Genomic DNA, 26,432 nt, shown 5'->3' on the forward strand with positions numbered 1-26,432 from the left:
GGTCGTGGGTAGCTGGCGGGTGTCAGGCAACCCTGCGCTCCCGCTACCCAGGCGCTGATCCGGCTGGATGAGGCCTGTCGTGACCTAACTTTTAACTACAAGGCCCCGTTCTCTAACACTTCTGTCTCATAATAGTGCTACACCTGGGAACCAAGGCTTCAGCACATGGAGCAAGAGAATAAACTGTCTATCCAAATTATAGAAATGGTCAGATGCTCAGGCATCTCTGTTGCTTATTAAATCAGTGGCTTAAAATGTTGTTTAATTATTTACTTAATTAGTTTTTATGTAAATTTTGTGTATGTGTGAGTGTGTAAGGCCAGAGGCTGACACAGGAAGGCATCCTTCATTGTTTTCTAATTCACTTTTTGAGATTATGTTTCTCACTGAGCTTGAAGCTAACCAATTGGATAGACTAGCAGATGAGTTCTAGGCATCCCCTGTCTCCAACCTTCTCCCCATAGAAGCTGTAGGTCTATAGTGGTACAGCACCATACCCAGTGATTTACAGGATGACTGTGTATAAGGACTCTGGTTCTCATGCTTACACAATGGGCTCATCCTATATCCATACACCATGGTGCCTTTTAGTAATAAGGAATGTGACTTAGGAATAAACACAGATGCACACACACACACACACACACACACACACACACACACACCAATAATAGCAATAGCAGCAATTAAAGAAAAAGGTAATTAATTTCATAAGAAAACAGGGGTGTGTGTACATGGAAGGATCTGAAGGGAGGAAAGGAAGGGGGAGATGTTTTAATCTCATTTCACAAGTTCACAGCTTGGTCCCTTGCTGAAATGCAATGTGGGCAAGTAGTTTAGAGAAGCAAGTAACAGTACAGTGAGGGTGATTGCGGGGGCGGGGGGGGGTCCATATCAGAGAGACCAACCTGCTCTCTTAATGGGGAAGCACATCCTGGTCAGATCACAGTCACAGAAATGAAGGCGTTAAGAGTCAATGGGAGCTTGTGTCTGTCTCTCATTGACACATTGCATGGTCCCCAGCTCTCTCACAGGTCTCAGCCAAGCATCTCTTGATAAGTCGGATGGTCCTGGTCTCTGGTTCCAGGTGTTGCATTACTCTTACTAGTAACAGGATGATATTTTGTCCACCACATCATTACCTCTTTTTACCATGGATGCTTTGGTTTGGGAGTGAACCTACTGAAGGTAACTGGATCTCTGTTTGTATTTTGCAGAAACTATCTCTTCAGACTAGAGCTTGAGGATCTGTCTCTCATCCAGGTAGGTGTGATATATTTTGCTTAAGCTTTCATTTTCCACCTCAAGGATCAGAAGACAGGTGCTTGTAAAGTTGTTAATCAGGGTGAGCAGGGTTCCTTTCCTTGGTGGCCAGGCCCCTGGGACTCTTAGCTGCCTTATCTGATTCGAGTCACCACCTCCTTTAATTCCCAATTAGCCATTTCCTCCTGCATATGGTCACTTTACTCCCTGGATTTCAGGTGGTGACAGTGGGAAGGACATGACTTAAAAGCCCCACAAAGCAAAGAGAAAATGTTAACCTCTATTTTTGTTGCCACACGAAGACTGAGCTTTTAATATCCGTATGCTTGAATGTTTACTGTAGGGGCCAGTCTAATCCGCATGGCTTCTTTGCTTCCTCTAGTCTTTTAGGAGAGTGTGCCAGGCAGGGTCTTCTAGAGGGAAAATGAGGGAGATACAAATATCTCCCCTACCAGTATTCCAAAGCTTTTCCTGGAGACTGTTAGGATACTTAAGCTTTAGATAGTTTGGAAAATAGACTTGGAACAATTTTAATAATACTCTAGTGTCCTGGGCTCTAAGAAGTGACTGGGAGAAGTCGATCTTTTCTGTCTAGAATGTTGTTGCTTTTAAACATTCCAAAACATTAGAACCAGAATGTAATATCAGATCCGTTCTTTTCCTTGCCAGTGTCTTAAAATAAGACAACTCCATATCAGCCAATATTGCGTTTCTTAACTCTGCATTGGTCACCAGATTACAGGCTTATTAATACTTATTGGTTTCTTCATTGGCAAAGTGGCTACAACCTACCAAGACCATATGCTAACTGCCTAAGAATTAGCAAAGTCATTCAAAGGAGATGAGGCACAGCTATTGTTCAGCAGTGGTGTTTGCTTTTGCTTTTTAAGTTGTGGTAATGAATAAATACTTATGATCATTTTATCATATTGGACAACTAATTACCTGCATGTTGTAGTTTGGTTTGTAACTAAAGTCTTCAGCTGAGCTGTTGGTTAAAATTGTGAATTTATTAATAGGCAATCAGAGTGATTGAGCTACAGATAACCTCCCTCCTAAGTTAAACAGAACAATGAGAACCACATAGACTGAATGATGTCACTTATATTTAGATCTAAAAATGAACAATTCAAAGAAGCAGAGAATAAAATAGTGGCTACTGAATGCTTAGAAAATACATAAAGGCTTGGAAAGGCCTTGGCCAAAGTGTACATCATTCTAGTTAACATCAGGAATAATTCTAAGAGATGGCTATACAGCTTGATAATTACAGTTGTAATCCCTGTACTGTATACTTTAAAATTGTTGAAAACAGGTTTTAAGTTTTCTTTCCTCAGGATTACGATATATTTGGTAGGTAATATACAGATTATGGTGCTTGAAGCTATTTCACAGGGTATACACATATAATGAAACCATGTTGTGTTCAAAAATATCAGTCATTTAATTTTTACTGAAAGCCAAGCAACACTTTAAAAGTTTAAACACAATTGTAAAAATTATTATAAAATAACCTTAGGGAATATGGGCCATTCAATATAGGATATGCTCACTTCTATTCTCATGGTATCAGGCAGTATCTAGGATCGTGTCTGAAATGTGGGCTGTGAGCTGAGGAGTTAGCTCAATAAGGCCTGAGTTCAATCCTAGAACCTATGGAATAAGGTAGGTGTGGTGGTGTGCACTTGGAATCTCAATGGTAGGAGATTGGAGTCAGACCGATGGATTCCTGGGCCTTGTCTGACTGCTAGGCTACTTGATGAATTCCAGGGCAGTAGAGATCTTGCCTCATACTGTCCTTTTGGTGGTTTGTTGGCTTCCCCATATGTACACATGCATGAACGCATGGACTCTCACAGAATTGTGCACCCGCACAAATATAAGTACATACACACACCCTAAAATGGGCACAGAGTTTTACTACTAAAACAAGTGTGTGCAGAGAAGTATGCACAGGAAAAAAATGTATTTATTTATTTATTCCTGTCTAGCTGTCTGGGTTTAAGATTCTAGGAGCATTAAATTCCAGGAAAGTGAGCACAGTTTACAAGCAGACATCTCCACTGTGGGAAGCCAGTGTTTCTTGGGGAAATGATGGCTGTAGGGCAGAGAGAGGATAGTATAAGATCAGATTGTAGGAGTTTGTTTTACAAAGGGAGGAGGGGTTCAAAGGCTGGCAATGAGATGCAGGGACCCAGGAGCCAGCTGGGAGCAGGCTCATGGCGCTAAGTGAAGAAATTGATTGCCACGAAACAGTAAAAGTGGCAGATTATTGAACATTGAGTCAGATAAGAACTCATGAACATATGTTAACATTAAAATAAAAAAGGAGACAAAAAAAGCCAACTAAAACATTGAAGGAGAAATCTGATAGAATATTAGGAATTAGCAACACTCACACTGAAAACAGCCATGGAAACAAGATCCTTCAGGTGGCCAATTTGTCATGCGGGTTTGATGGCAACCAGGATGCTGACATTCTCCTGGTACTTAGCTAGAGAGTAGTTCCTAATTGCACTTGGAAAACTAGTACCTTGTCAGTGAAGAACCCTACTATGTGTCTTTAACCAAACTGTATAAATATCAGTAGTGATGGACCAAATGCCTGTGATTTGTTGTACTGAGGATGCAGCAGGGTTTCCACGACAACCTATAAAAACTTATCACCAGTCTCATCATAAGGAAACATCATTCAAGCCCAGGTAAACATCTTACAAAAATCTGGTTTTAGGCTTTAAAATATTGGTTTGTGTGCGAATAAAGATGCTTCATCCAGAAAGAGATCACATTAGCATGTCTATCAAGTGTGATACTTACTCCAAATTGACTCTTAAACTTTAAAAAAAAAATTTATTATATATTTTCTTTATATACATTTCAAATGCCATCCCAAAAGTTCCCAATACCCTCCTTCCGCCCTGCTCCCCTACCCACCCACTCCCACTTCTTGGCCCTGGCATTACCCTGTACTGGGGCATATTAAGTTTGCAATACTAAAGGGCCCCTCTTCCTAATGATGGCTGACTAGGCCATCTTCTGTGTTCTCTAAGTGACACTTTTGAGACAACTCAAAAATTTGAAGGTCCATAGATGAGATAGAACCTTTGTTTCTTATAAATATACAAATATTAAATCCTTGATATTTATAATTATGATGATAAGTACTATGGAAGAGAATGTGGGAATGGACTTTTTCTTTGGTTACTATGGTTTGAACATCTAGTGTCCTCTCCCCTCCCACCTCGCCTCCCAAACACACACCAATAGACTTGTGTGTCTGTACACTTTTCCTTAGCTTCTGGTACCGTTTGGGAAAGTTGTTGGATATTTAGAGGTAGGAGCTTACTGGAGGAAGCAGATGATGGGTGTGGGTGTGGACTGGGGTAGGGTTTTATAAGCCAGCTCCACTTTCTGTTCACTTTCTGCATCTTGACTGTGGATGCAGCATGACCTACTGTACTCCTGGTCTTGCTGGCAAGGCTTTCCTCCCAAGATCCATGATGGCATGTGGTTCTTGGAGCCAGAATGAAGCCTTTGTCACTCAGACATCCTCATTCAGGTATTTCATCAAAGCCAAATGGAAAGTAGCTAACCGGCCTGGATAAAGAGCATCATGTTTGTTAGTGACTCATGAGCAGCTTAAGGTGTGTATGTGTGTGTGTGTGTGTGTGTGTGTGTGTGTGTGTATGTGTATAGTTGCTTCAAACACAAAGTGAATAAATGAAACAAAATCAAGCCTGATAATGCATTAATGAGGAAATCAGGATAAATATCACAAATACTCTTTAACATTTCTTGACTTTATATCATAATAAATGCAGAAAGCTCCAGGCTAGGGACTGCTGTTAAGCTGTGAGTGTTGTTAGGGCAAGGAGACACTAATTGCCTTTCCAGCCATCACTCCATTTTGCCAGGACTACCTCTGACAAGGTCACGTGTAGGTTGCCAACAGCAGTGAACAGTTACTGAAAAAGTCAAGTGTGTCAGTCTGGTTACCTAGAACCCCCTCAGTGTGCTCACACAGACTGAGGAAGATGGTGACATGTGAGTGATGGTTTTCAATACAGCTCTGATAACAGGAGCCAGTTATCCTCCTCACCCCTGACCCTGCCTGGCCATGCCCAGTAGTGAGGCTCTCCTGTTTTGTGTCTGTGTCTATGTCTGCAGGACTATAGCTTGTTGCTTACTCAGTGTTAAAAGAGATAAAGCTAAATTCTTTTCAATGCTATTTGTTTCTCATGTGTCCCTAGGAAACAAGTCTTGTTGATTTCTATGAATATTTTATTTTTATTTAAATTACTTCTTCCAAGGGTGAAAAAGAAAATAATGGCACTGGCACACAAAGGTCTGCATTGTTCTTATAAATGGGTTATCTGTGAGGCCTGGGGATGGTGCAGGCCTTAACAACAGTTATTGACAAACCCAATACACAGTGCTTGATCTTGGGAATCGCATGGTAAGCATACACACAAACCCATAGACACACCCATGGACAAACAACACACACAAGGTTAAAGACAAACTCTCACACGTACACACATACAGAGAGAGAGAGAGAGAGAGAGAGACGGAGGGAGAGAGAGACAGAGACAGACAGACACACACATACACACACAGAGAAAGAGATATGCACACACATGGTTACACACATGCACACACAAAGAGAGAGAGACACACACACGGAAACACACAAAACACACACAGTTATTCGCATACACAGTCATACATAGTCACACACATACACACATATCCAGAAACACAGATACACTTGGACACACACACATAATCACACTCATGTGTACACACAAACACAGTCACTTATACACATACACACATATAGACAGGGCACACTAACACACGTATTCACACAGACAGATACAGTCTCATACACCCATACATAGACAGAGTCTCACACATTCAGACAGTCACACATGTACAGACACAATCTCATACATACACACTCATACACAAACTCACACACACACACACACACACAGGAGAGAAAGAGTGGAGGAATAAGATGACATATTATGTCTTAGATAATTCTATATCATCTGCTATTCTCAATGGGAAAACATAAGGATCTATGGGAAGGAGGTTCATATTACTATAGCCTAGTACTGCCAATCTAAGATGGGATCATTAATCATCTGAATTCATTGTTTAAGTATCAAATCTTGTGCATTTTGAGCCTCTAGCCTGCTTTGACTCAACCGCTGTGCTCACATACTTAGCGCTGCTGCTGGACTAGGCACTTGTAGTGAGAAGTAGGATGTTTATAACTTCTGTTACTTTATGCAAAGATTGTTTTCTCCTAGAGATTTGTAGACCTCAGGTTAACAGTTTTTTCCTCCTCTCTCCAACGACAAAAACCAGCACACAAACAAACAAAAAATCAAAAACAAACAAGCAGACAAAAACCAACACAAGAACCTACCTCAACTTTGAAAGGAAGGAAGGAAGGAAGGAAGGAAGGAAGGAAGGAAGGAAGGAAGGAAGGAAGGAAGGAAGGGGGGAAGTGTATGCAAATGAAGTTGTTTCCTGTGTAACCATTAAATGTTGTCTTGCTCCCTCTGTTCCTGCTAGATGCCATGGCTCCTTCATGTGGTTGGTTCTAACTCATCTCTTCCATCACCTTGAACACTTCTACCTTCAGTGTCAAGCTGTTTATTGGTTTCACAATCACTGGCTGTTTCCTACAGTCAACTCCCTTCTCTGGCAGCCTCTTCCTTGGCCTCACCTACTTCATCTACAAAAATAATTGGCACTTCCACCCTCATTTTCAAGCATTTTGCTTTGGATTCCTTCGAGGAAGTTTGGCAGGTGGCCTTGAGGGGTTTCTCAGTAGTATGGCTTTTGTATCCCACTAGTCTTCACTCCTCACGAGGCAATCATTCTGTGCTTTATTTCTGTGTGCTGATTCACTGCATTAGGATACCAGGCAGATGGCAGCCTCCAAACAACTGCCATAAATGTTTTAATCCCTCAATGTGCAATATGCTCCATTCCTCCTTTATCTTCCCTTAAATTACATTTATTTACTGTGCGAGGGGAGGGTATTTGTGTATACACCATGACATGTAGGGAGGTCAGAAGACAACTCCTGAAAGTCAGTTGTTCTCCTGCGCCATTTGGGTCCTAGGGATGGAAGCCATGCCCTCAGGCTTGGTGGCAATCACCTGTACCAACTGAGCCATTTTGCCAGTTCCTCCTTTGTCTTTTTAAAGTTCACATTACTGGGATATGAGATAGGCTTCTCAGAAAGGCTCTGAAAGAGGCACTTGAAAATGTTCACTCTTGCTCAGTGGAAATCTCAGTACTAGGGTGAATAGTCAAATCCTGACTCAGTTGGTTCTCCCTTATACATCAGCCCCTATGTTCTCTATGTTCTCTACTGTTCTATACAGTTCCTCTGCCTCTAAGTCTTAACTTTGGATGAGCATCACTGCTGAGCCAACACATGTGGAATGACGCTCCTCTCATCTTTAGTGACTTTCATAGACTTTGAGAAACTCCAGCTGGGGCTGGTTGTTCTGCATTGCACTGTTTTCTGTTAAACATTGTTATCAGTGGTGATATAGCTTTCTAGTGAAATTTTAAGGATTCTGTGAGATTGTTACACAAAACCTCATTATGAGGTCATCATTCCTGAGAGACCTGGTGCAAGTGGCTGCAACAGAATAAACAAAATTTTCCAATCTGAGGGTACTTCCGCCCATGTAGCACTCATTGCACTGGTCAATAGAGTCTTCAGAAACAACATCTTGAAAAGCCTTGAGCAGAGATTAGGATACAGCCACTCTTTTGCTTCCTCTGTGTAAATGATGTATTTGATACAAACCTCCACTATCTCCAGAGGAATAGTCACATATACAGATCCCAGGAAGCGGCTATGTTTGGTTGTTTGCCATGAGTTCCAGCTGGCATACTTTAATATGTAAGGGCAACACCCAAGAGCTGCTTTTAATCACAGAAATAAAATGTGTTTTTCATCAGTGCGGTGAGTATCCAGCACTAGTGTTGGATCACTTACAGACCATCTTTCTACCTAGGGCTAGAGGCAGACGTCCTGCCATTACATGCTGTAATTCAGCCATGCCCACTGAACACCAGTCATTTCCAGGCAGAGTGAGAGTCTACCATTATATGTCTGTGTCTCTTCTGCTTTGTGTTGTAATAACAGCTTCAAAACTCTGTCATCACGTCTGTTCTTGCCTCAGTGATGACATTTGTTCCAGAAGAAAAACAGTTTCAGAAAAATATAAGAGCACAGAGCACTGATCACCACATTTGCCAACCTGGGATCTTGCCTCTGGTCAGGGACCCACTGATCTGATCCCACTGGACAGGTATGGAAGAGGAGAAAGAGCAAGCTCGGCTCACCCCTCACCATCTTTTGGGGAATTGGCTCACATTCTGCTTTTTGCCCTGTCCTTTGCAAAAGAAAGGGATTCACTGACTGCTCTTCACAAGAGCAAGGACAAGGAGAAAAATAGAGATCTGAATACTAACTCACCATTGGCTTCCTATGACTTCTAAACTTGAAATGTTTTGATCTCTCTCACTTCATGGTCTTTATTGTAGAAAACATTGTCAGAAGCTAAGACAAGTGTTAGGAATTTTTTTTCTTTTTTTTTTTTTTTTTCTGTGTATCTGTGTTTGGGAATTGACTTTTAACTTGTGTTGGTGGTTAAGCTTATGCCCAGGCAGGGCAGTTTTTCCTCCTGAGATATTTGACAGCATCTAGGGACACTTTTCCTGGTCATGGTTGTATATATCCTGCACTGCACACAACAGCACTTCCCCACCCAGAAAAGCATCTCGTTCTGCATGATTTCCTGCTGATGGTCACTCCTTTGCCAGTTGATTTCTACCTCTGTTACCACATATTTCCAATAAGTCAGACAATGATCCAGGAACTGAGGATTAGTGCTTGATTTCATCTAGAAGCTTTGTGATAGTCTGGGAAAATCATCTTTTTAGAGTTTTATATCCTAAACATATTTAAACCATTGATGACCATGTCTAAAGAATCTGCTCTGATTCTTGGGTTTAAATCGCATCCGTTTATTAATATGAGATTAAATTTAAAAATGAATTAAGTCAATTTATAATATACACTCTAATGGGTCATAACACTCTGATATAACTACCCTCGGCTGGAAAGCTTTAGAATCTAAAGAATGATTAACTAATTAATAATTTAGAATAATTATTCCAATGAGATAGTCACATTGATTAATTTTTTAAATTATGTTTTGTATTTATTGAGTTGGGAGAGCCTGGCCTCCCCTGTGGCTCTAAGAAATCATGGCTCCAATGCACCATCACCCATTTGTCTTTCTGTATCACATGTTCTTAAAATATTAGTTTGCTGGAAGCAGAAAGATTTGATTAGATCCCTTTAAGGGTCAGAGAACTAAGGCATGTCGATCATACAGTTGTAATACACATAAGTATGCCTGCTCATTTGCATGTCATCAGCATGCAATCATGGCTGTCTGTGGCTGCTAATCAGATGCCTTGAGCAGTTCCAGCACAGATAATCAGAGCCTGAAGTATTTATGTTTTAAATCTAAGAAAATGTGTTTTATTCTCCTGAGTGATAGGAAGTATTCAATGAGTGTTTCCTGGCAGAATGAAGGGCTGAATGAATGCAACGTGGGTCAGGGTTATATGTTTTTGTTGTAACAATTTTCTCACTTTCTCATGCCGTGTTCGGTTGATGAGTTTCTTTGTGTACTCTTGTATGATACTCAACGAGTCTGATGAAGACTAATAGCCTGGAACCCATACAGCCTCTCCTCCATCATCTGCTTCTAGTCTCTTGTGTCTTACTCACCAGTCCGGATAACTGTCAAGCAGTGTTGTATCTAACAGTTTGTTCTAACCCTTTCATCTCCCCCTCCTTCAGAACTTCTTAGAGGATTTGCCATCGAGCATCTTAGGTGTGCTCTCCATGAGCCTGGGTGAGCTTTCACTGGTTCCAGTTGGGTGGACTCCTCTGAACAGATAATCTCTTCCCCTCACTTGGTGGACACATATAAGAGACTCATTTCTCATGTCTGACAGTCCAGAGCAGGCTTTGAAGGACTCTGTGTCATGTCATTTGAGAGTGAGTTTTAACTGATACCACCTCCATCTTCACCTTGCCTATCTCAGAGTAGCATAGGAGGGTGATTAGAGATCTATTTGAGCATCCATTCTTAGTCAAATTCCACTGCCATAGCATGGTGCCACAGTGAGCATGAGCAGGAAACAGTGACCAGCTAGGAAGGAGGACACAATGGGCCCCAAGGATGTGCTTCTCTGTTCTCCTCCTCTACCCTACTTAGGTATTTTAATTTTCACTGTACACAAACAGATTTATTCATGCCACTGACATTTTTGTGAATAATAAGCATGGTACCCTGAACAAGCCACTTAACCTATCCAGACCTCAATTTTCTCCACAATATATTTTGAAGAGGAGATTGAAGGCATGGGGATTATCCCTGAAGTCCTTGTCTGTATTGGAATTTTAATCACTACCCTGCTAACTTTCCCTTCGGTTTGAAAGATTCTTATTTCCGTGTCCTCAAGGAAAGCTGTCCTTATTAACTTGCTGTGATGTTTACTTGGTCACGTTTTAATGTAATCCATGGTGAAGTAGTGCTGCCAATCACAACAAAAGATAGACCACACATTTATTGAGTCCCTGCTATGTGTTCAGCTATTAGAAAGCATCATCTCATTGGTAGAGAGTCACTGAGGTTTGCATGGCATCCTAATCTTACAGAGTAGTTCAGAGTCAGGTCACATTGACTCCATCAAGGCACTCATGTCATATGTAGTTGAGGTCAGTTTCAGCTGGTGTATGGAGGACTGCATAGGAAAGGTGGCTGCTTCATCTGTGCCTAGTATTACACTCATTGTACTGTTTGTGATGTGATCCTTGGTTTATAATGACTACAGATGTTAATTTACACTGGAGTTTAAAGTCAGATTCCATGGAGCCCTCTCTGACACATAAGTTTATAATGCATGCTCTACTGAGGTAAGGTTTCAGGACATGGAAGCTGGAGAATATGCCTGAGAAAGGGAACATGCCAGGCTCCTCTTACCTGGAATGGATCCTCAGCCAGATCACTTGGGCAAGTGAGGATCATGAATAGGTCCATGGCTCATGAGGTTAAGGCAAAGAGGAGTCCCATTTACACACAATTCCTCATGCCCTTCAATTAACTTTAATTCCAGCTTTGCTTGGCAATATAGTGGCATAGCTTTCCGGTGCAGTGACTTTTATCAGCCAAGACTAATTCCCCAGAGGAGGGGTCTGGTCTCAGCCAATGCTGAGGCAGCCAAAGATAGGGTACCCTGCTCTGAGCACAGACCTGAGCAAGGTGCCAGTTTTTCCCCTATGATAGACACTGCTCAAGAGTTTCAGGAATATTGTTTAGGTTTGTTCAATGTTCTAGACCCTGATTTCACAGTCACTTCTACTCAAAACCAACCAACCAGCCAGCCAACCAACCAACAAACAAAAACATCAAAACAAAGGAAGTAAATGAAATATTTTTATGTCTTTGTTCCTGGCCACATTTTGAATTTCTTCTTTTTGAGCAATCTCAAAGTAAATAAATAAATAAATAAAATTGAAAATCGGTGCACATTTTTTTTCAGTTGTCTCCATCATTTAGTTTAACTAAATGAGGCCAGGAAATGTCTATAAGCCAATAGACACTGTCTGATGTTCACCAATCACCAGGCACTAGATAAATGGAGGGTTCTTTCAGCTATCTGAATGCTTCTAAGTTCATCTAAAAAAATGGCCTGGTACTTGATATAACTGCTGAAGGATGGGGCAGGCTTAAAATTCTCTGCCCTTCTTCCATTTCCTTTACTTTTGCTATCCCTCCCCAAATGTTGACACTGATGAATGAGCTGGCACACCAGGAAACCCCATTGTTCCTAACTTAAATAATACACTTCTTATTTGGGTAAGAGATTACATACACTGGAAGCTGGAGGTTTGCAGTTACCTAGAGGGTGAGTAAGAAGTGAAAGGGAAGCTCCCGAGAAAAATAAATGAGAAAATATGGGTCACATTGCTCTAACTTCTTTAGACTGAATGGATTGAAACTCCTCAGGAAGGGGCTGTGAACCCCTGAGCCATTTGTCTTCCAGAATTTATTCAGAACTATGACAGAATTGGACAGAACAACTGTAGATACAGCTGTATTGTGCACTATCCTTATTTAGTATGTCTGTCAAATACAATTTCTGCCTTGCCCTGTGTTGAAGCTTTAAGAGTGTATGTTACTTCTTTATTAGATAAAAATGCTCCATCTGTTTACATCAGTTCTCATTGACCTTGGTGTTATCAGCCTTTGACCAAGTGTTCTGGCAAATTTGATGTCGACTTGACACAAACCAGAGTCATCTGGAAGGGTAGAGCCTCAGTAGAGAAAATGCCGCCATATGATACAGCCATGGGGCATTTTCTTAATTAGTGATTGGTACGTGAGGGCCTAGCCCATTGTGCGGTCTTAGACTGATGGTCCTGGGTTCTATAAGAAAGCAAACTGAGTAAGTCATGATTTGCAAACCAGGAAGCAGCATCCTTCCTTGTCCTCTGCATCAGCTCCTGCTTGTAGGTTACTGCCCTGCTTAAGTGTTCCCACCCTCACTGCTCTTGATAATGAATAGAACTGTGAATGAAATAAACTCCTCACTAAGTTGTTTTTGATTATGGTATGTCATTACAATAGTAATTCTAACATGACCACCAAATGGCACCACATTGTATTACATGGGTTGGGGGGCTCCGGGAAGTCCCTCCCATGTCTCTTCCTCCTGATCTTTCCAAACCTGTGGCCATTAATACTTATTGTTACATAATGCATATATAAACCTGCTGAGGTCATTTCGTGTTGCTTGTATGTTTATTTTTAGGACCTATAAGTCTGCTGCAAGACTGTGTCTTTTGTATATGACAGCATAGCTCTGTCCACAAAATCTCAAGAATATGACTGCTCAAACAAGATCTGAACAATTCCAATGCTGACATCCCAGCATGGACAGAGAGAATTGCATCAGACAAGGCGATAGGTGGTCTTCATCTACAGGCAATTAACAAACGCTCATAGAAGAGGAATTAGACTTCCCCAGGGATAAGCACACTAAATTATCATAATGATGAAATCCATGCTTTCTCTCTGGATGACATGTTCCTCCTACATGCATGGGGGCATTCTCTCATACCATGAGGTACTTACTATTCATCTCAGTTATAAGATAGAGAGAGGTGGTTTGGGCGTACCTATTACCTTGGAAAGGTAGAGACAGTATTCACATGATTCATATGTATTTGTGACAGCTTATCCTTATAATTGTCCAATTCTCATCTGGGTATAAGTATAGAGGACTGCTGTGTGTATGTGGAATGGGGGGTGGTATGAAACTATTATGGCAGAAGTCAATATCCGATGCCTTGTTCTGGTACTTTCCAGCATATTGTGGTTTTTTTTTTTTTTTATTCTGAACTTGGTTGACCAGGGATCCTTCTGACTCAACCCCAAGTGTTGGGGTCATGTACTTGCATACAAGCCCAACTTTAACATGGAGTCTGGGGATCAAAACCAGGTCTTAACATTTGTACAGCACATGCTTTAGCAGTTGGGCTATCTCTTCAACCAACTGTACTACTTCCCTAATGCTTTTGCTAATCAGTCATGATTCCTAATTTATGAACCAATTTTACTATAATTATGTAGATGTGGGAAAACCTGGTACTTATAGGGTTTGTTACACCCAAGTCAGATGCCCACTGGAGACTCGGGATGTATTTCCTGGGACAAAGGGTCTAGCAGTGCTCCTCATTCAGCCTAGTTTCTACAATCTGGTTTTTAGTTTTCAGTCAAGAATTCATATCTTAAGAATTCCAGTAACATGGCAAATTAGTTCTACCCTATTTCAGGCTAGAAATTCTACTGTTGGACCCATATAATTTCAAAGTTTAGAACCTCTTATAAGAAAGAGACACCATGTTTTCACAAGGCATTGAGACTTCAGCTCACACTGTCAGCATACTGCCTATGTCAATATATGGTTCCTCTTCATCAGAACCTGCTGTCTCATCAAGGCTTAGCTTAAAAAAAAAGCCTAACAGATTTTTATCTTGCTTTAGTTTCTCCTGCACAGTAATGACCTCTAAATCTTTTCTATTGCTTCAACATGACATAACTGGTGAGAGCCATGCTACTCATTGACATTCCGTCTTCCATCTTGCACTGAATTGCTGGAGCACTTAGCTGGATGCTATGGAATGTGAGGCTCTTAATTTATGTCATTTTAAATTATTTCCAGTGTTTCTCTTTCTTCTGAAGTAATTACTCTGGGTGTTATCAAGCCTGTTCAGTGTATTTTAGTTTACACTTTTCCCCATTTCATTTCCAATGAAATGATGCTTTCTCTTCTTGAAAATGTTCATATCTATCACCTGGCTGTCTATCAACTCCCTAGCTGACCTGCTACCCCCCCCCTCCATATATATTGTGTGTACGCACTCAAAATTTGAAGACTTCTTAAAGTATATACATTCATATGTATGTAAATATAAACATATATACATGTGCTCCTTTTCTTATGTTCCTAGAAGTTTCTATTGTTATTCAAAAGTTTTAGAATAAAATTATTTATTGACAAATAGGTGATCAGACAGATTTTCCTCCACAATCTTCAATCATGGGTATGTTTTCTTGAAAATCAGATATATTTTAATTTTGCCCATTTATTTAAATGGCGACTGAATTTTACTTTAGCAAAGGGCTGTATAAGTACTCTATGGAAAATATTAACATAATCTTCTAATTTATGTGAATGTTTGGGCAGAATACTCTCAGTGGGGAATGCCTTCAAGCAAACTTCACTGTTTGTGCTCTAGAACATATCTACATAAAATTTGAATACTCCTAATACTTGAAAATATGAATAAACTAAAATAGTTAACTCGAGGGAGGGAATGATGTAATAATATTTTAACTTAAAAAGTAAAGACATTTTTAATTTTTTTAAAAGACTCATTCAGTTTGTATTTCTGGAAGCTTTCCATCTAATATTTTCAAACCACAGGCACTTTCATGTAACCAAAATCTTGGGAAGCAAAACAACAGAAAAGAGTTCAGTGAATATCAAATCCCCTGATTAAACCTGTCTGGGATTCATTCATTCCACGCTTGACTAGAGGGACTCTGCTGTGCCCTGTCTTCGCCTCACTAGCACTTAGCATAGTCAACCTAACCAAAGGGCAAACCACTCTTGAGATTTTTCATTTGTACTGAGTCAGGGTAGGAAAGCAGAGTGGATGCAAGAAGATGCAGAACTGTATGACAGATATAAACAAGGAATCGAGTGATGTTTGTAGTTAACCCAACCAGCTGAGTTAGCAGGTATGACTTGCAAGAACATTGTTCAACATAGCCAAGTAAACAGGAAATTTTAGATGAAACTGATTTTAAAATGGAGAATTTCACTGGAAAACTGTCACACAAATGTACCACCACCACCACCCCCACCCCCAGAGCGTATGCATGCATGCATGTACATGCAAGCACTCTGTTTATTTGGAAATCCTTCAGGCACCAATTCCAATGGCAAGTTTGGAAAATAAATTTAGCAAAATCTCCAAAGAGGAACACAAATTGTTCAATGGAAAATGAAGGTACCCCACTCTAGCTAGGGAGGCATATGCATGCCTTCCTCAGCCATCATCAGAGAAGATTCATCTTGGAGCAGAAGGGAACAAATACAAAGATCCACAGCCAGACAGTAAGCAGATAGTGAAAGACCTTGAAACACTCAGTACTACATCCAATGTCTCCATCAAATCCTTCCCCTGCTAGGGTTCAGGGAACACTGTGGAAGTGGAGGCAGAAAGAGTGTAAGAGCCAAAGGAGATGGAGGACACCAAGAAAGCAAGGTCTTATAAATTAACATGATCATGCACATATGAACTCACAGAGACTGTGTCAACATGCAGAGGACCTACGTAGGTCTACACTGGATAAGATCGTAGAGCTGAGAGGAGAAGTGGAGAAAAAAAGCCCCATCTCTATCCTAGAAGGTATCTCCAATTGATAACCCATTGTAAGTGAAACTTTAGTTTTGTCTATGAATGTCTCACTAAGGAAATGAAAGTAGATAGTTAGGTTACACACAGGATGGAATCAGAGGGGTGCACTAAGGCCCTAGCACAATATGGATTTCAAAGTTACCAAGAGATTCTCTAGGAAACCAATGATAATCAGTACCAGAAGTATTAGCATGCATTTGAAGAAAAACCAACTTGCATGTGGGCTTGGTCAGATATATCAGAAGTGACTACATATACAGCATTGGCATTAACTATAGGAAGAACATTTATCCAAGACCATCTGTGGATTATATGTGCATACATTATTGCAGGTGGGTAAACATGGCATGTCTAAACATCATTAAGATAGATCAATATTGAGGATTTTGGAAATGGGAATGTGTTTATGAGAAAATGAAGTTGATTTCAAAGGAGTAAATAATATTTCCAACTTAATAAAAAGCTACACCATTTTGTTAATAATGCCAACATTATTGTGTAGTTTTCAAGTAAAAGGTTAAAGATAACCAGTAAAAGATTGAGAATTCTTACTGTGAACAATAATAGATGAGCTACAGCTTTAAGGGTGCACACTTATTTTTCATATCATATAGATTTAATTTAAATTAAGAATAGGGTTTGCATTAGTGAAAGCAATAATATGAAGAAGATATTCTCTCAGTAATATGTGCAGAGGCTTCTTTGAAATGACAGAAACACATACAAGAGACAAAGTACTCTGTGCGGACGGTTTAGCAGTGAAGTTAAAGGAAATTCGGTGGTTTCCGAAATTGGCTTGATGAAGAAAGTGTAAGCTTTTACCCATGTCACAGGCTCAGAATGGGAGAGTGGCAAATTTTGTAAAGATTATATTTTGTCAACGCAAATGCACTGAAATGCAATTACACATTATCCATGGGAAATGGAGATGAAAAACTATCTCAGAGAAAGTAGCTACACCGGAAACGTGTGTCCCAAATGCAAATTTCACAGGTGATAATGTTCAGCATTTGTTTGGATATAAGCAACAAGAGCAAATTTGTGCAGAATATAAAGATTTCGGTATTTATCTCTGTGTGGCTTCTCAGGCTTTATTATAGTTTGTATCAATTTTCCGTGATGTCTGCTTTATTTTTCCCCAACATGTGATTTCTGTCTAGTGAATGGGATGTTTTGCCTCAGCCGGGCCCAGTCTTCCCTCTGTGTCTCTTTGAGAAACATGCTAAAAGCAAGCAAGCTTCCACACCTCTTCTTGAAAGTCTCCAGTGTTTGCTAAATGTAGTTTTCAAAGTTTGATTTTGGTTTCTTTCAACTGTGACTAAATATCAACCATAAATGTGTTCTATAAAAGGTCGTGATTAAAAAGCAATCCACATACTCTATTGCATGACATCCTATTTTTCAGATTCTTTTTGTTTATTATGTATTATAAACATTTCTGGATCTGATATGTATGACTAAGAAGTACAAAATACAACCCATCTTGTCAAGCTGACTCTGTATTGTCTTTCTTCCTCTCTGTTTCTGTCCCTCCATCCCTTCCTCATTTCTTCCTTCCCTGCTTTCCAGTCTCCCTCTCCCTTTCTGTTTCCTAAACTGTAGTCTTTGTCAATATGTGGGTCATGACCTCCACAGGAATCACATATCAGATATTTACATTACAATTAATAATAGTAGTGAAATTATAGTTGTGAGATTGCCAAAAAAATAATTTTATTGTTGAGGTCCCCACAACATAAGGAACTGTATTAAAGGGTTGCAGAGTTAGGAAGACTGAGAACCACTGTAATGTAAAGTAAATGTTAAGTGGCCATGTCTATTTCTTTCATGGTTTGGAATTTCTTTTTATACTTCATTATAATGTCCCAAATGACAGACGTTATCTATGTTGTTACAGATGCACAAGGATACATAATTTACAAGTTAATAAAAATGCAAAACTTTATAGTGTATCAATAGCTCATGTCTTCTCACATAGGTCTTAAGTCTAGGAAGAGTGCTGAATAAATATGTGTCTTTCCCCTCACCTACCATCTGAATAGATATCCCTCTGTGCTGGCGAGTGAACTTGAGACTTCTAATCTCTTTCTTTTTTTCGAGACAGGGTTTCTCTGTATAGACCTGGATGTCCTGGAACTCTCTCCATAGACCAGGCTGGCCTCAAACTCAGAAATCCGCCTGCCTCTTTATCCTGAGATTAAAGAGTGCTGGGATTAAAGGCGTGCACCACTACACCCAGCTGAGACTTCTAATCTTTATAGCATCTGATTCTGTATTGGTTTATAAAGGTTTTTCTTTGTCTAAGTGTTTCCAGTATCAATGGTAGTTTTTCTTCATGGTTCATGACAGCTGCCCTAGGCACTACCGTGAATGAGCCAGGTTCATTAACAGAAGAGATATCTGCATAGAGATGAGAGGTGAATGAGATGTGTTATCTCAGTCACTAGCCTTTTGGCCATACTTAAAAGGAAAGGGAGATGCTAGATGCAGTTTGGCCCCATCCTGGGTCACATCTATAGAGGTATCTCAGCATCAACAAAACAGCATCAGGGATAACTGAGAAACTCACAAGCTTCATCTAGTATGGGTGTGAGGCATCTGTTCTTGCCTATCTCTGATTTTCCCAGTATGTGTAGGGTCCCGTGATGCTGGCAGGATTCCCAAGGACACACTACAGCAGACAGGAAAATGAACCTCGAACAGATCCTGTGTCAGAATCCCTGGAACCTTGAATGTGTCTGTGTGTGGTCCACATGGGACCCCGTTAAAGAGCTTGAGTTTCAAAGGGCATCTTGGGGTACTTCTGAGCCCCCTAAAGCACATTTCAGTAGTCTTTCTGATAACCATGCAAGGGTGAATCACACACTAATGCAAGGGGGGATGCAACAGAGACTTGAAGAGACATTGCATGAAAATTGGAATGGTGGTCCACAGTAACATTATAGCAGAAGCTAGAGCCTAAGAAAGCAAGGCAAGAAGGGGGCTCCCTACTCAAGAATCCTGACAGAGTAGAGCTCTGCCAGCGCCTTAACTATGACCCTGTCATACTGATTTCTCCTCCCTAGAGCTGCGAAAGAATATAATTACATTCACTTATACCACCATGATAATGGTAATTCATCACAGAAACCAATATCAACTCACATTCATGTTTGTCAGAGAATTTTCTTAGTCTGGGTTGCTATGAAGTTAGCTAACTACTTGTTGTTAATGACACTGCAATATGGCCTTAAAAACAGGATGGCTCTCCTCATTTTGCAGACCTGAGCTGGAAATATGAGACCAGCTGTAGACACTTTGCAGCCTTCCTGTCACCGTGTGGAGTTTGTTCAGCAATCAGACTCAACAAGGTCATTGTTTCTAGGAATTGGCAGCCTAGACTCCTTGTGGGATACTTGGAATTCTATGGGTCTGTCTGAGCTTGAATCTTGATTTTGCAACTTGTGCTTTTCAGTTACACAATATTAATTTTTTTTCTTCATGCTGTTTTTCATTTGAAGTTTGAAACACCTGCCAGAAAGGGAAGCTTAAGGGCTTGGATAATATGTTTTTTCTTCTGGAAGACATTCACATTAAACCTTCCTAAGGTGGTTTTACTGGCACTGTTCACATAACTTAGAAACCTAAGTTTATTCCCTGTAATTTGTCAATTCTGAAATCAGACTCTTGTCTTTAGTGCTGGGTCTCATCTATGTTCCATGTGTAAATTTCTTCTGCTGGAATTCATCATTGGTTGAGGGAGTCTTTTAGCTCATAAGCAACACACTCAGCTTGTAAATATGGCTTATTTGGAAGTCATATTCAAACCAGTTTTGATCTTAAGAAAGAATGCAAAGTAGATCTGAATTCATAGTTCATTAGGGAATACTATTTTCCTAAGGTTGCCATAACAAAGTATATCACAAATTCTGGGGATAGCAACTACACAGACTTGTTCTTTTACAGTTCCAGACACCAGAAGTCTGAAATCAGGATGGAGACGGTTGAGTTGTTTACCTACTCTAGCTCCAGATATTCCTTGGCCTGCGATTTCATTTATGGTATCAGCTCCCCTATTGTCTTCATAGGAACTTCTCCATGTCACAGTATCTCTCAGTAACTTCCTTTCCTTTTAGTATACAGTTCACTGGAAGTAGATTCACCAGACCAACTCATGATGAGTTTACGGTTATGTCCCGTATATGACTACCATGAAACAGATCTTACATAGAAATAGGCTCACGTTGATAGGTTCAAAATGAGTGTGTCTTTGGTAGGTATTACAATTGGTTCTGATAATATGGGGAGAATCCTCAGGAAGACCCACTTGCCCCATGCTTGGTTGTTTGGGAAAGATCCTACCAACTTCTGGTGACATGAGGATTCTCTTTGGATCAGGATTACAAAAATATACAAAAAGGTTTCTCCTCTTTGTGTGCCTGTCTCCTCACTGACGTGGTCGTGAATGCCAATTCTATGTTTTGGTGACACTTTTCTCCACTATCAGATGTAAGGTAGAGAAGGCTGCATCCTTGATGACACTGTTACATAAAACAATTTTTCCAGATATAGCCAATGTTTCTTTAGAGAAACCTGGAGATGAAGGGTAGGCATTTCATCACCAAGACAGTAAATGTTTGCTGGGAGAAAGTCAAAAAGATAAGAGAGGCAGGGAGTTGGAGGGCACTGGGACCAATTCGAGTTCTACCTTCTTCAGACTTAAAGTAGGAGGAATGAATTCTCCGGATAAACAAGACAGCTGTGGAATGTGAGTGTAATTGCAGCCCACCCAGAACCGTTCTTTGAGTGCATTCTCCTTCAACTAATGATACCTCAGAGCTTATTTGTCTCAGACATCCTGGAGTAGGATTCTGAAGGTCCTCCCAGAGAGAGAGGCTTGGGCTCACCATGCTGCACAGAGGGCACTGCAGGGTTTCAGAGTCTCTGAGATAGGGATAGTGCAATATTAACTCTCTTTGACAGTGGCAAGTTTCTCTTTTTTCTCTAAATGTCACTTCCGTACTGTCGCAGTGTTGGGAACCTCAGGTTGCCACCCGAACTGGTCCCTTGATGAGTCTTAAGAACACTCTAGTGACATTTCACTTGCCTTTGGGCAACTGTAGCTAATCCCCATAAGGGAAGAAGCAGGTATTCAGTGCTATCCCTGTCTGTCACCTTCACAGTGAATGTTGCCATATCTTCCTTGTGAATCGGCTTTGGCTTGTTACACTTTCTGCCAAGAGGGCAGAGAGAGGAGTCACACATCAATGGCTTCCCTCCCGAAAGCTGTTCCAGTGACAAGTGTTTGCAAATAATGAAATTCGGCCAGAGTCTTTACATAAAATGATGCCCAATGTTGATACTGGATCCTGGCCCTTGCCAAGGTTAAGTTGGAACACTGGTATATCTCTCCTGCCAACTCCTCCGGTGGGGATCCTCCCCACTTCCTGCTCAGCATCCACATGGGTAGGAGGCTGATAAAAAGAGAGATTGTCTCTGACAACATTTCTCAGGACAAGGTTGTGTATTAGTTGCTGTGATAAACTGCCAGGAGGGAAAGCCACTTAAGGAAGAAAGGGCTGGTTTAAACTTATGTCCCTAACTGGATAGAGTTCACAATGGCAGGGAAGGCTTGTTGAAGTAGCAGGTGCAGGAAACTGGCTGATCACATTTCTATCCATACAAAGGAAGCAGAGATAGAATGGAATAGAGCTATAAACCCTTAAATCCCACCTCCTAGTGATGTACTCCCTCCTGCAAGGAAACCTCCGAATGGTTTCATAAACTTCCACAAACATTGTCAACAATGAGACAAGTACTTGAATACAGGAGCTGATGGGAGATAGTTTTCATTGAATATTCCAGGGTGTCCTCTAGTTTTTCAGTCCCAGTTTTCCTCTGACTTTGGTTTTTGCCTGATCTCTTCCAGCTAAATTCAGACTTTCCAACAGTTTTCCTGTTCCCTGTTCTAATCAGCTTTCTGTGCCCCAACAGGGCTAACCAGCTGGTGTTCAAGGCTCCATTTAGCTCTAAAATGTTGACGTGTGAGTGTCCAGCTACTATCAATGTGTCCCCCACCTTTACCAGTTAAGGTCACCATGAGTGTTTAGTTAATATTGAAGTTCCAGCAAGTCTAACTCACTGTGTGCTTTGAATGCCCTGTTGTTTGTGGCTTGATTTGTCTAAATGACTCTGTAAATGTATTTTTGCAATACTAGTAGCTCCAGGAGGGATGAATTTTCCTAGGCTGGTAGATTGTTTTCAATACTAGGAAGACCGGAAGTTCATTACTAAAGTTGTAATGATAATGACATTTGAAGATCATATATTGGGACCACTTTAAAGTGCTTGAATTTAATCACCTCTATTTAAAGCTCCTGTTCTGTGTACACATTTCAGTTCCCATCCCAGAGGTCTTAAAAGTGAAAGTGAAGTTGAATCTGCAGATATTTTTATTTAAACCCTGTTCAAATTCTGTGCCAACTATAACAGACCTCATTTATTATTCATCATTACCAAAACAATGTATACTATACTAGATTTTATATTTTTATTTGGGAAAGAGCTGATAGAAATTAAAACAGGAGGATAATTGGATTAGGATTTCTCTATTCTACCCATCTCTATCCTGTTGCTAACCAAGCTGTAATAAAGTAACAAAACTAGATCACTTAGATGGGATTCACTGTCTCATCACTAAAGAGGTAATAATCAGAAGTCTGGGTCTTACTAGGAGCCCATCCTCCAAGGGGCAACTCAGAGGGTCCTTTTGCACCTCCATCTTCCAGTGGCTATTAGCTTTGGCTTGATGTCAGGCTTATAGACCCAGAACTCCAGTCACTTGGCCACCTCCTTGCAGAGCATCTTCTCACCATCATCCCTTGTGTGTGTCTGCCTCAGGGTCCTATTTATTTTTTACAAGAGGAAGCTGGTCATGGTGGTTTAGTACTACTGTCATAAGATGCTGTGGCTGTGACTCTGCAGCAAGAGGAAATTGTTCACAGTTTGCCAAGGTGATGTGTGAATGCAGGGTTTGTGCTTAATAGATGGCTTTTCTTTTTAATTTTTTTATTTTTTGAGAATTTCAATACTTACATTTTTTGAAATATGTATTTCTAGAAAGAACATTTTTTTCTTAAATAGAACATAAAAAATTTCCGATTTCTATAGGAATTTTGAATACAATACTCTGAGCTTTGTCACACACACATTCAGCCTGATGCCAAGAAGACTCCATAAATATGTGACATTTAACTGGTTTCAAGTAACTGGAATTTTACAGGTTGGTGTCTCATCTATTTGATACAGATGGATATATGTTATAGCTAATATGTGTGAGGGTCAATTAGATCATACTGAAGATATTAATAGCTTCTCTATAGCCATAGAGATTAGAAATTGACTGTATTTCATGTGCTGGGATTTTTATAATGTTTAGAAACATTTGATGTTTGTAGACTCCATTTCCTTGTGTGTGTGTACTTTTCTGTTTTCTTGATCCCCCTTTTTAAAATAGCATGGTGGTATTTATAGGTTTAAAATGGTTTCCACTTAAATCTTCTGAATATGTATAATGGGATTCTTTGGAGATATTTTACATTAAAACTAGGAAAACATCTTTTAATCTCATAGCTGCAATATGTGCTTTAGCTAATGTGCATGTGGTGGGTCAAAAATTGATTTAAATTTGTCTTAATTTTGGAAAGGAAGAAAGGAAAATAACAAAAGATATTATGTGACTAAATAATACCCAGATGTACGCAAGCAAAAATCTATGTGTGGAAGCTGAGGCCAACTGAGATCGAGACATGCAGAATTTCAAGACACAAATTAGATTCATACTGTTGCTAAAAGTAGCAATTACAGATTAACAACCCAGTCACTGTGAAACTAGAATGTTGACAAGTCCCTGCTGAGAAGTCCACATATGTATTTCTCCTGTGGTGATTTGAAATGTGAGAACATTTGCTTTTTCCCTGGCCTTTTGGGAAGAGATAGGATAAATGGCCACTCGGTGAAAGAAACTTAGTCAAGGTGTTTTCTCAAAAGGAAGTGGTTTCCTGAATTTCTTCAATTTGTTCATTTGAAGTCTTTCAGAATTTAGAAATTATAAGGTAAATTGTTTTGGCAAATAGACTGGATTCTGCCGAGAATGAAAGACACACGGGGAGATCTCTAGGTGTTCCTGTTCTGCCAAGAGTGAAAGGCAAAACCAGGGCTCTCTAGGTGTCCCTATTCTAATAGAGAGGGTTCAGGAGCTTCAAGCACTAATTGTGATTGTGGAGATGTTGTTGAGGGGTTCTTGAAGATTAACTTCTAGATTATGGCATAAAATGGTGCCAGAGGGGCTGAGGGACAGCAAATGGCCACAGGCAGGACTGTCACCTTGGCTCAATTCCTCCCTAAAGCCTAGAACCTCATAAGTATTCTTGGCTTGAATGTTTCTGGCTATGGGAAAATGCCTATGAATTGTAGGATGTTAATCAGCATCTTTTGGCTTTTACTTAGTAGGTACCTGTAACTCCTCAATATGCTTATCATGATAATGCTGCCTCTAGATGTGCCCATGTGTTCCTGGGATGACATTTCCCCTCCTTGAGAGTCACTGCTTCACGTCGACACCAGTTTTCAGTTATCCATAAACCTCACACAGATGATTGCTCTTTGTACTGCTAAGGAATTGAGTGGAAATTTTCAAACAAATATGATTTTTCCATATCAACTTTCATTAATAAATCAGCAGGAAAACAGATTTCCTATCAAGAATTCTTCTGGGGTTCCTTTTGCTAAAAATTCCCTTTGGTTTATGGAGATGAAGCAAGTTTTAACTCATCAGCCCCTCTCTAATTTGTTATTAATAATGTGAAAATAAAAGAGAAAGCACGGAGGACCTAGAAGGTTGTTCAATGGGTAAGGCATTTGTCATACATTCATGAGGGCCTGTGTTCAGAACTCCAGCAACCATGTAACATGGTCATAGGCACAGGAGCATTGAGTTTTTTATCCCTATACTCCAAGTTATGGTGGGAGGTTGAGATCAGACTGTCCCTGCAAGCTTGTAGGCAAGCTAGTCTGGGATATAAAAAGATGCTGTCTTCAATAAGATGGAAGACAAAGACCAACACAAGGTCATTTTCTGACCTCCACAGGCAATGTGTATGCTCCCCTGGCACTTCACACACACACACGCGCGCGCGCGCGCACACACACACACAAGCACACATGCACATACACCCTCCCTCCTCTCTCTCTCTCTCTCTCACACACACACACACATACACACACTTTCATACACATCAATACACCGTCACACACATTCACACACTCAGACACACACACACACACAGGAATGGACATAGATGTACATACAAACACATACATGCAGACACACACACACATACACAAAGAAGCATAGTTAGTTCTCAAAGTTCATTCTTCCTCAATTTACTGGGCACATGGCTTTGGACAGTGTGCTAATTCTTGAAAAGATTTCTTTGAGGCATTGTTTTCGGTATACCTGCTAGATTTGTGAATTTCAAATTATCAGGTTCATACTAGCAGCTGCTAAGTTTGGAATCCCCTGATATATTTTCACAAAAGAGTGAAAGTATATGGCTTGAAATTTGTAGAGTGGATGTGTAAACATGAGGACATGGCATTTGATAAGGAGAAATGATGTTTGTTTTAGTTGGAGTTTTAGTGCTGTGAAGAGACACCATGACCGTGGCAACTCTTGTAATGGAAAACATTTAATTGGGGGGGGTCACTTACATTTTCAGAGGTTTAGCCATTATGGTCATGGTGGGGAGCATGGTGGCATTCAGATAGACACGATAGTCGAGAAGGAGCTAAGAGTTCTTCATCTTGATCTGCAAGCAGCAGAAGGTAACTGTGTGCCACTAGGCAGGTTTGAGTTTCTGAGACCTCAAGGCCTACCCTCTAGTGATGCACTTCCTGCAACAAAGCCACACCTCCTAATAGTGTCACTCCCTATAGAGTTATGGGAGCCGTGTTTATTCAAATCACCACAAAGCTTATGCGCTTTATTATCATTTTAATAATTTTATTATCACCTAAC

General features: G+C 40.3%; 1 protein-coding gene across 3 annotated transcripts in view; it reads left to right on the forward strand.

The window, feature by feature from the left end:
- Positions 1-26,432, forward strand: part of Sema5a (semaphorin 5A) — a 437,549-nt gene that overhangs the window by 219,541 nt on the left and 191,576 nt on the right. For all 3 annotated transcript variants that reach the window (XM_021182965.2, XM_029469705.1, XM_029469704.1), the window contains one exon: positions 1,218-1,263. In XM_021182965.2, the coding sequence (XP_021038624.1) occupies positions 1,218-1,263 (46 nt within the window). The remainder of the gene's footprint in view (positions 1-1,217; positions 1,264-26,432) is intronic.

This window comes from Mus caroli, chromosome 15 (genome assembly GCF_900094665.2).
Source record: "Mus caroli chromosome 15, CAROLI_EIJ_v1.1, whole genome shotgun sequence".
Lineage (NCBI taxonomy): Eukaryota > Metazoa > Chordata > Mammalia > Rodentia > Muridae > Mus > Mus caroli.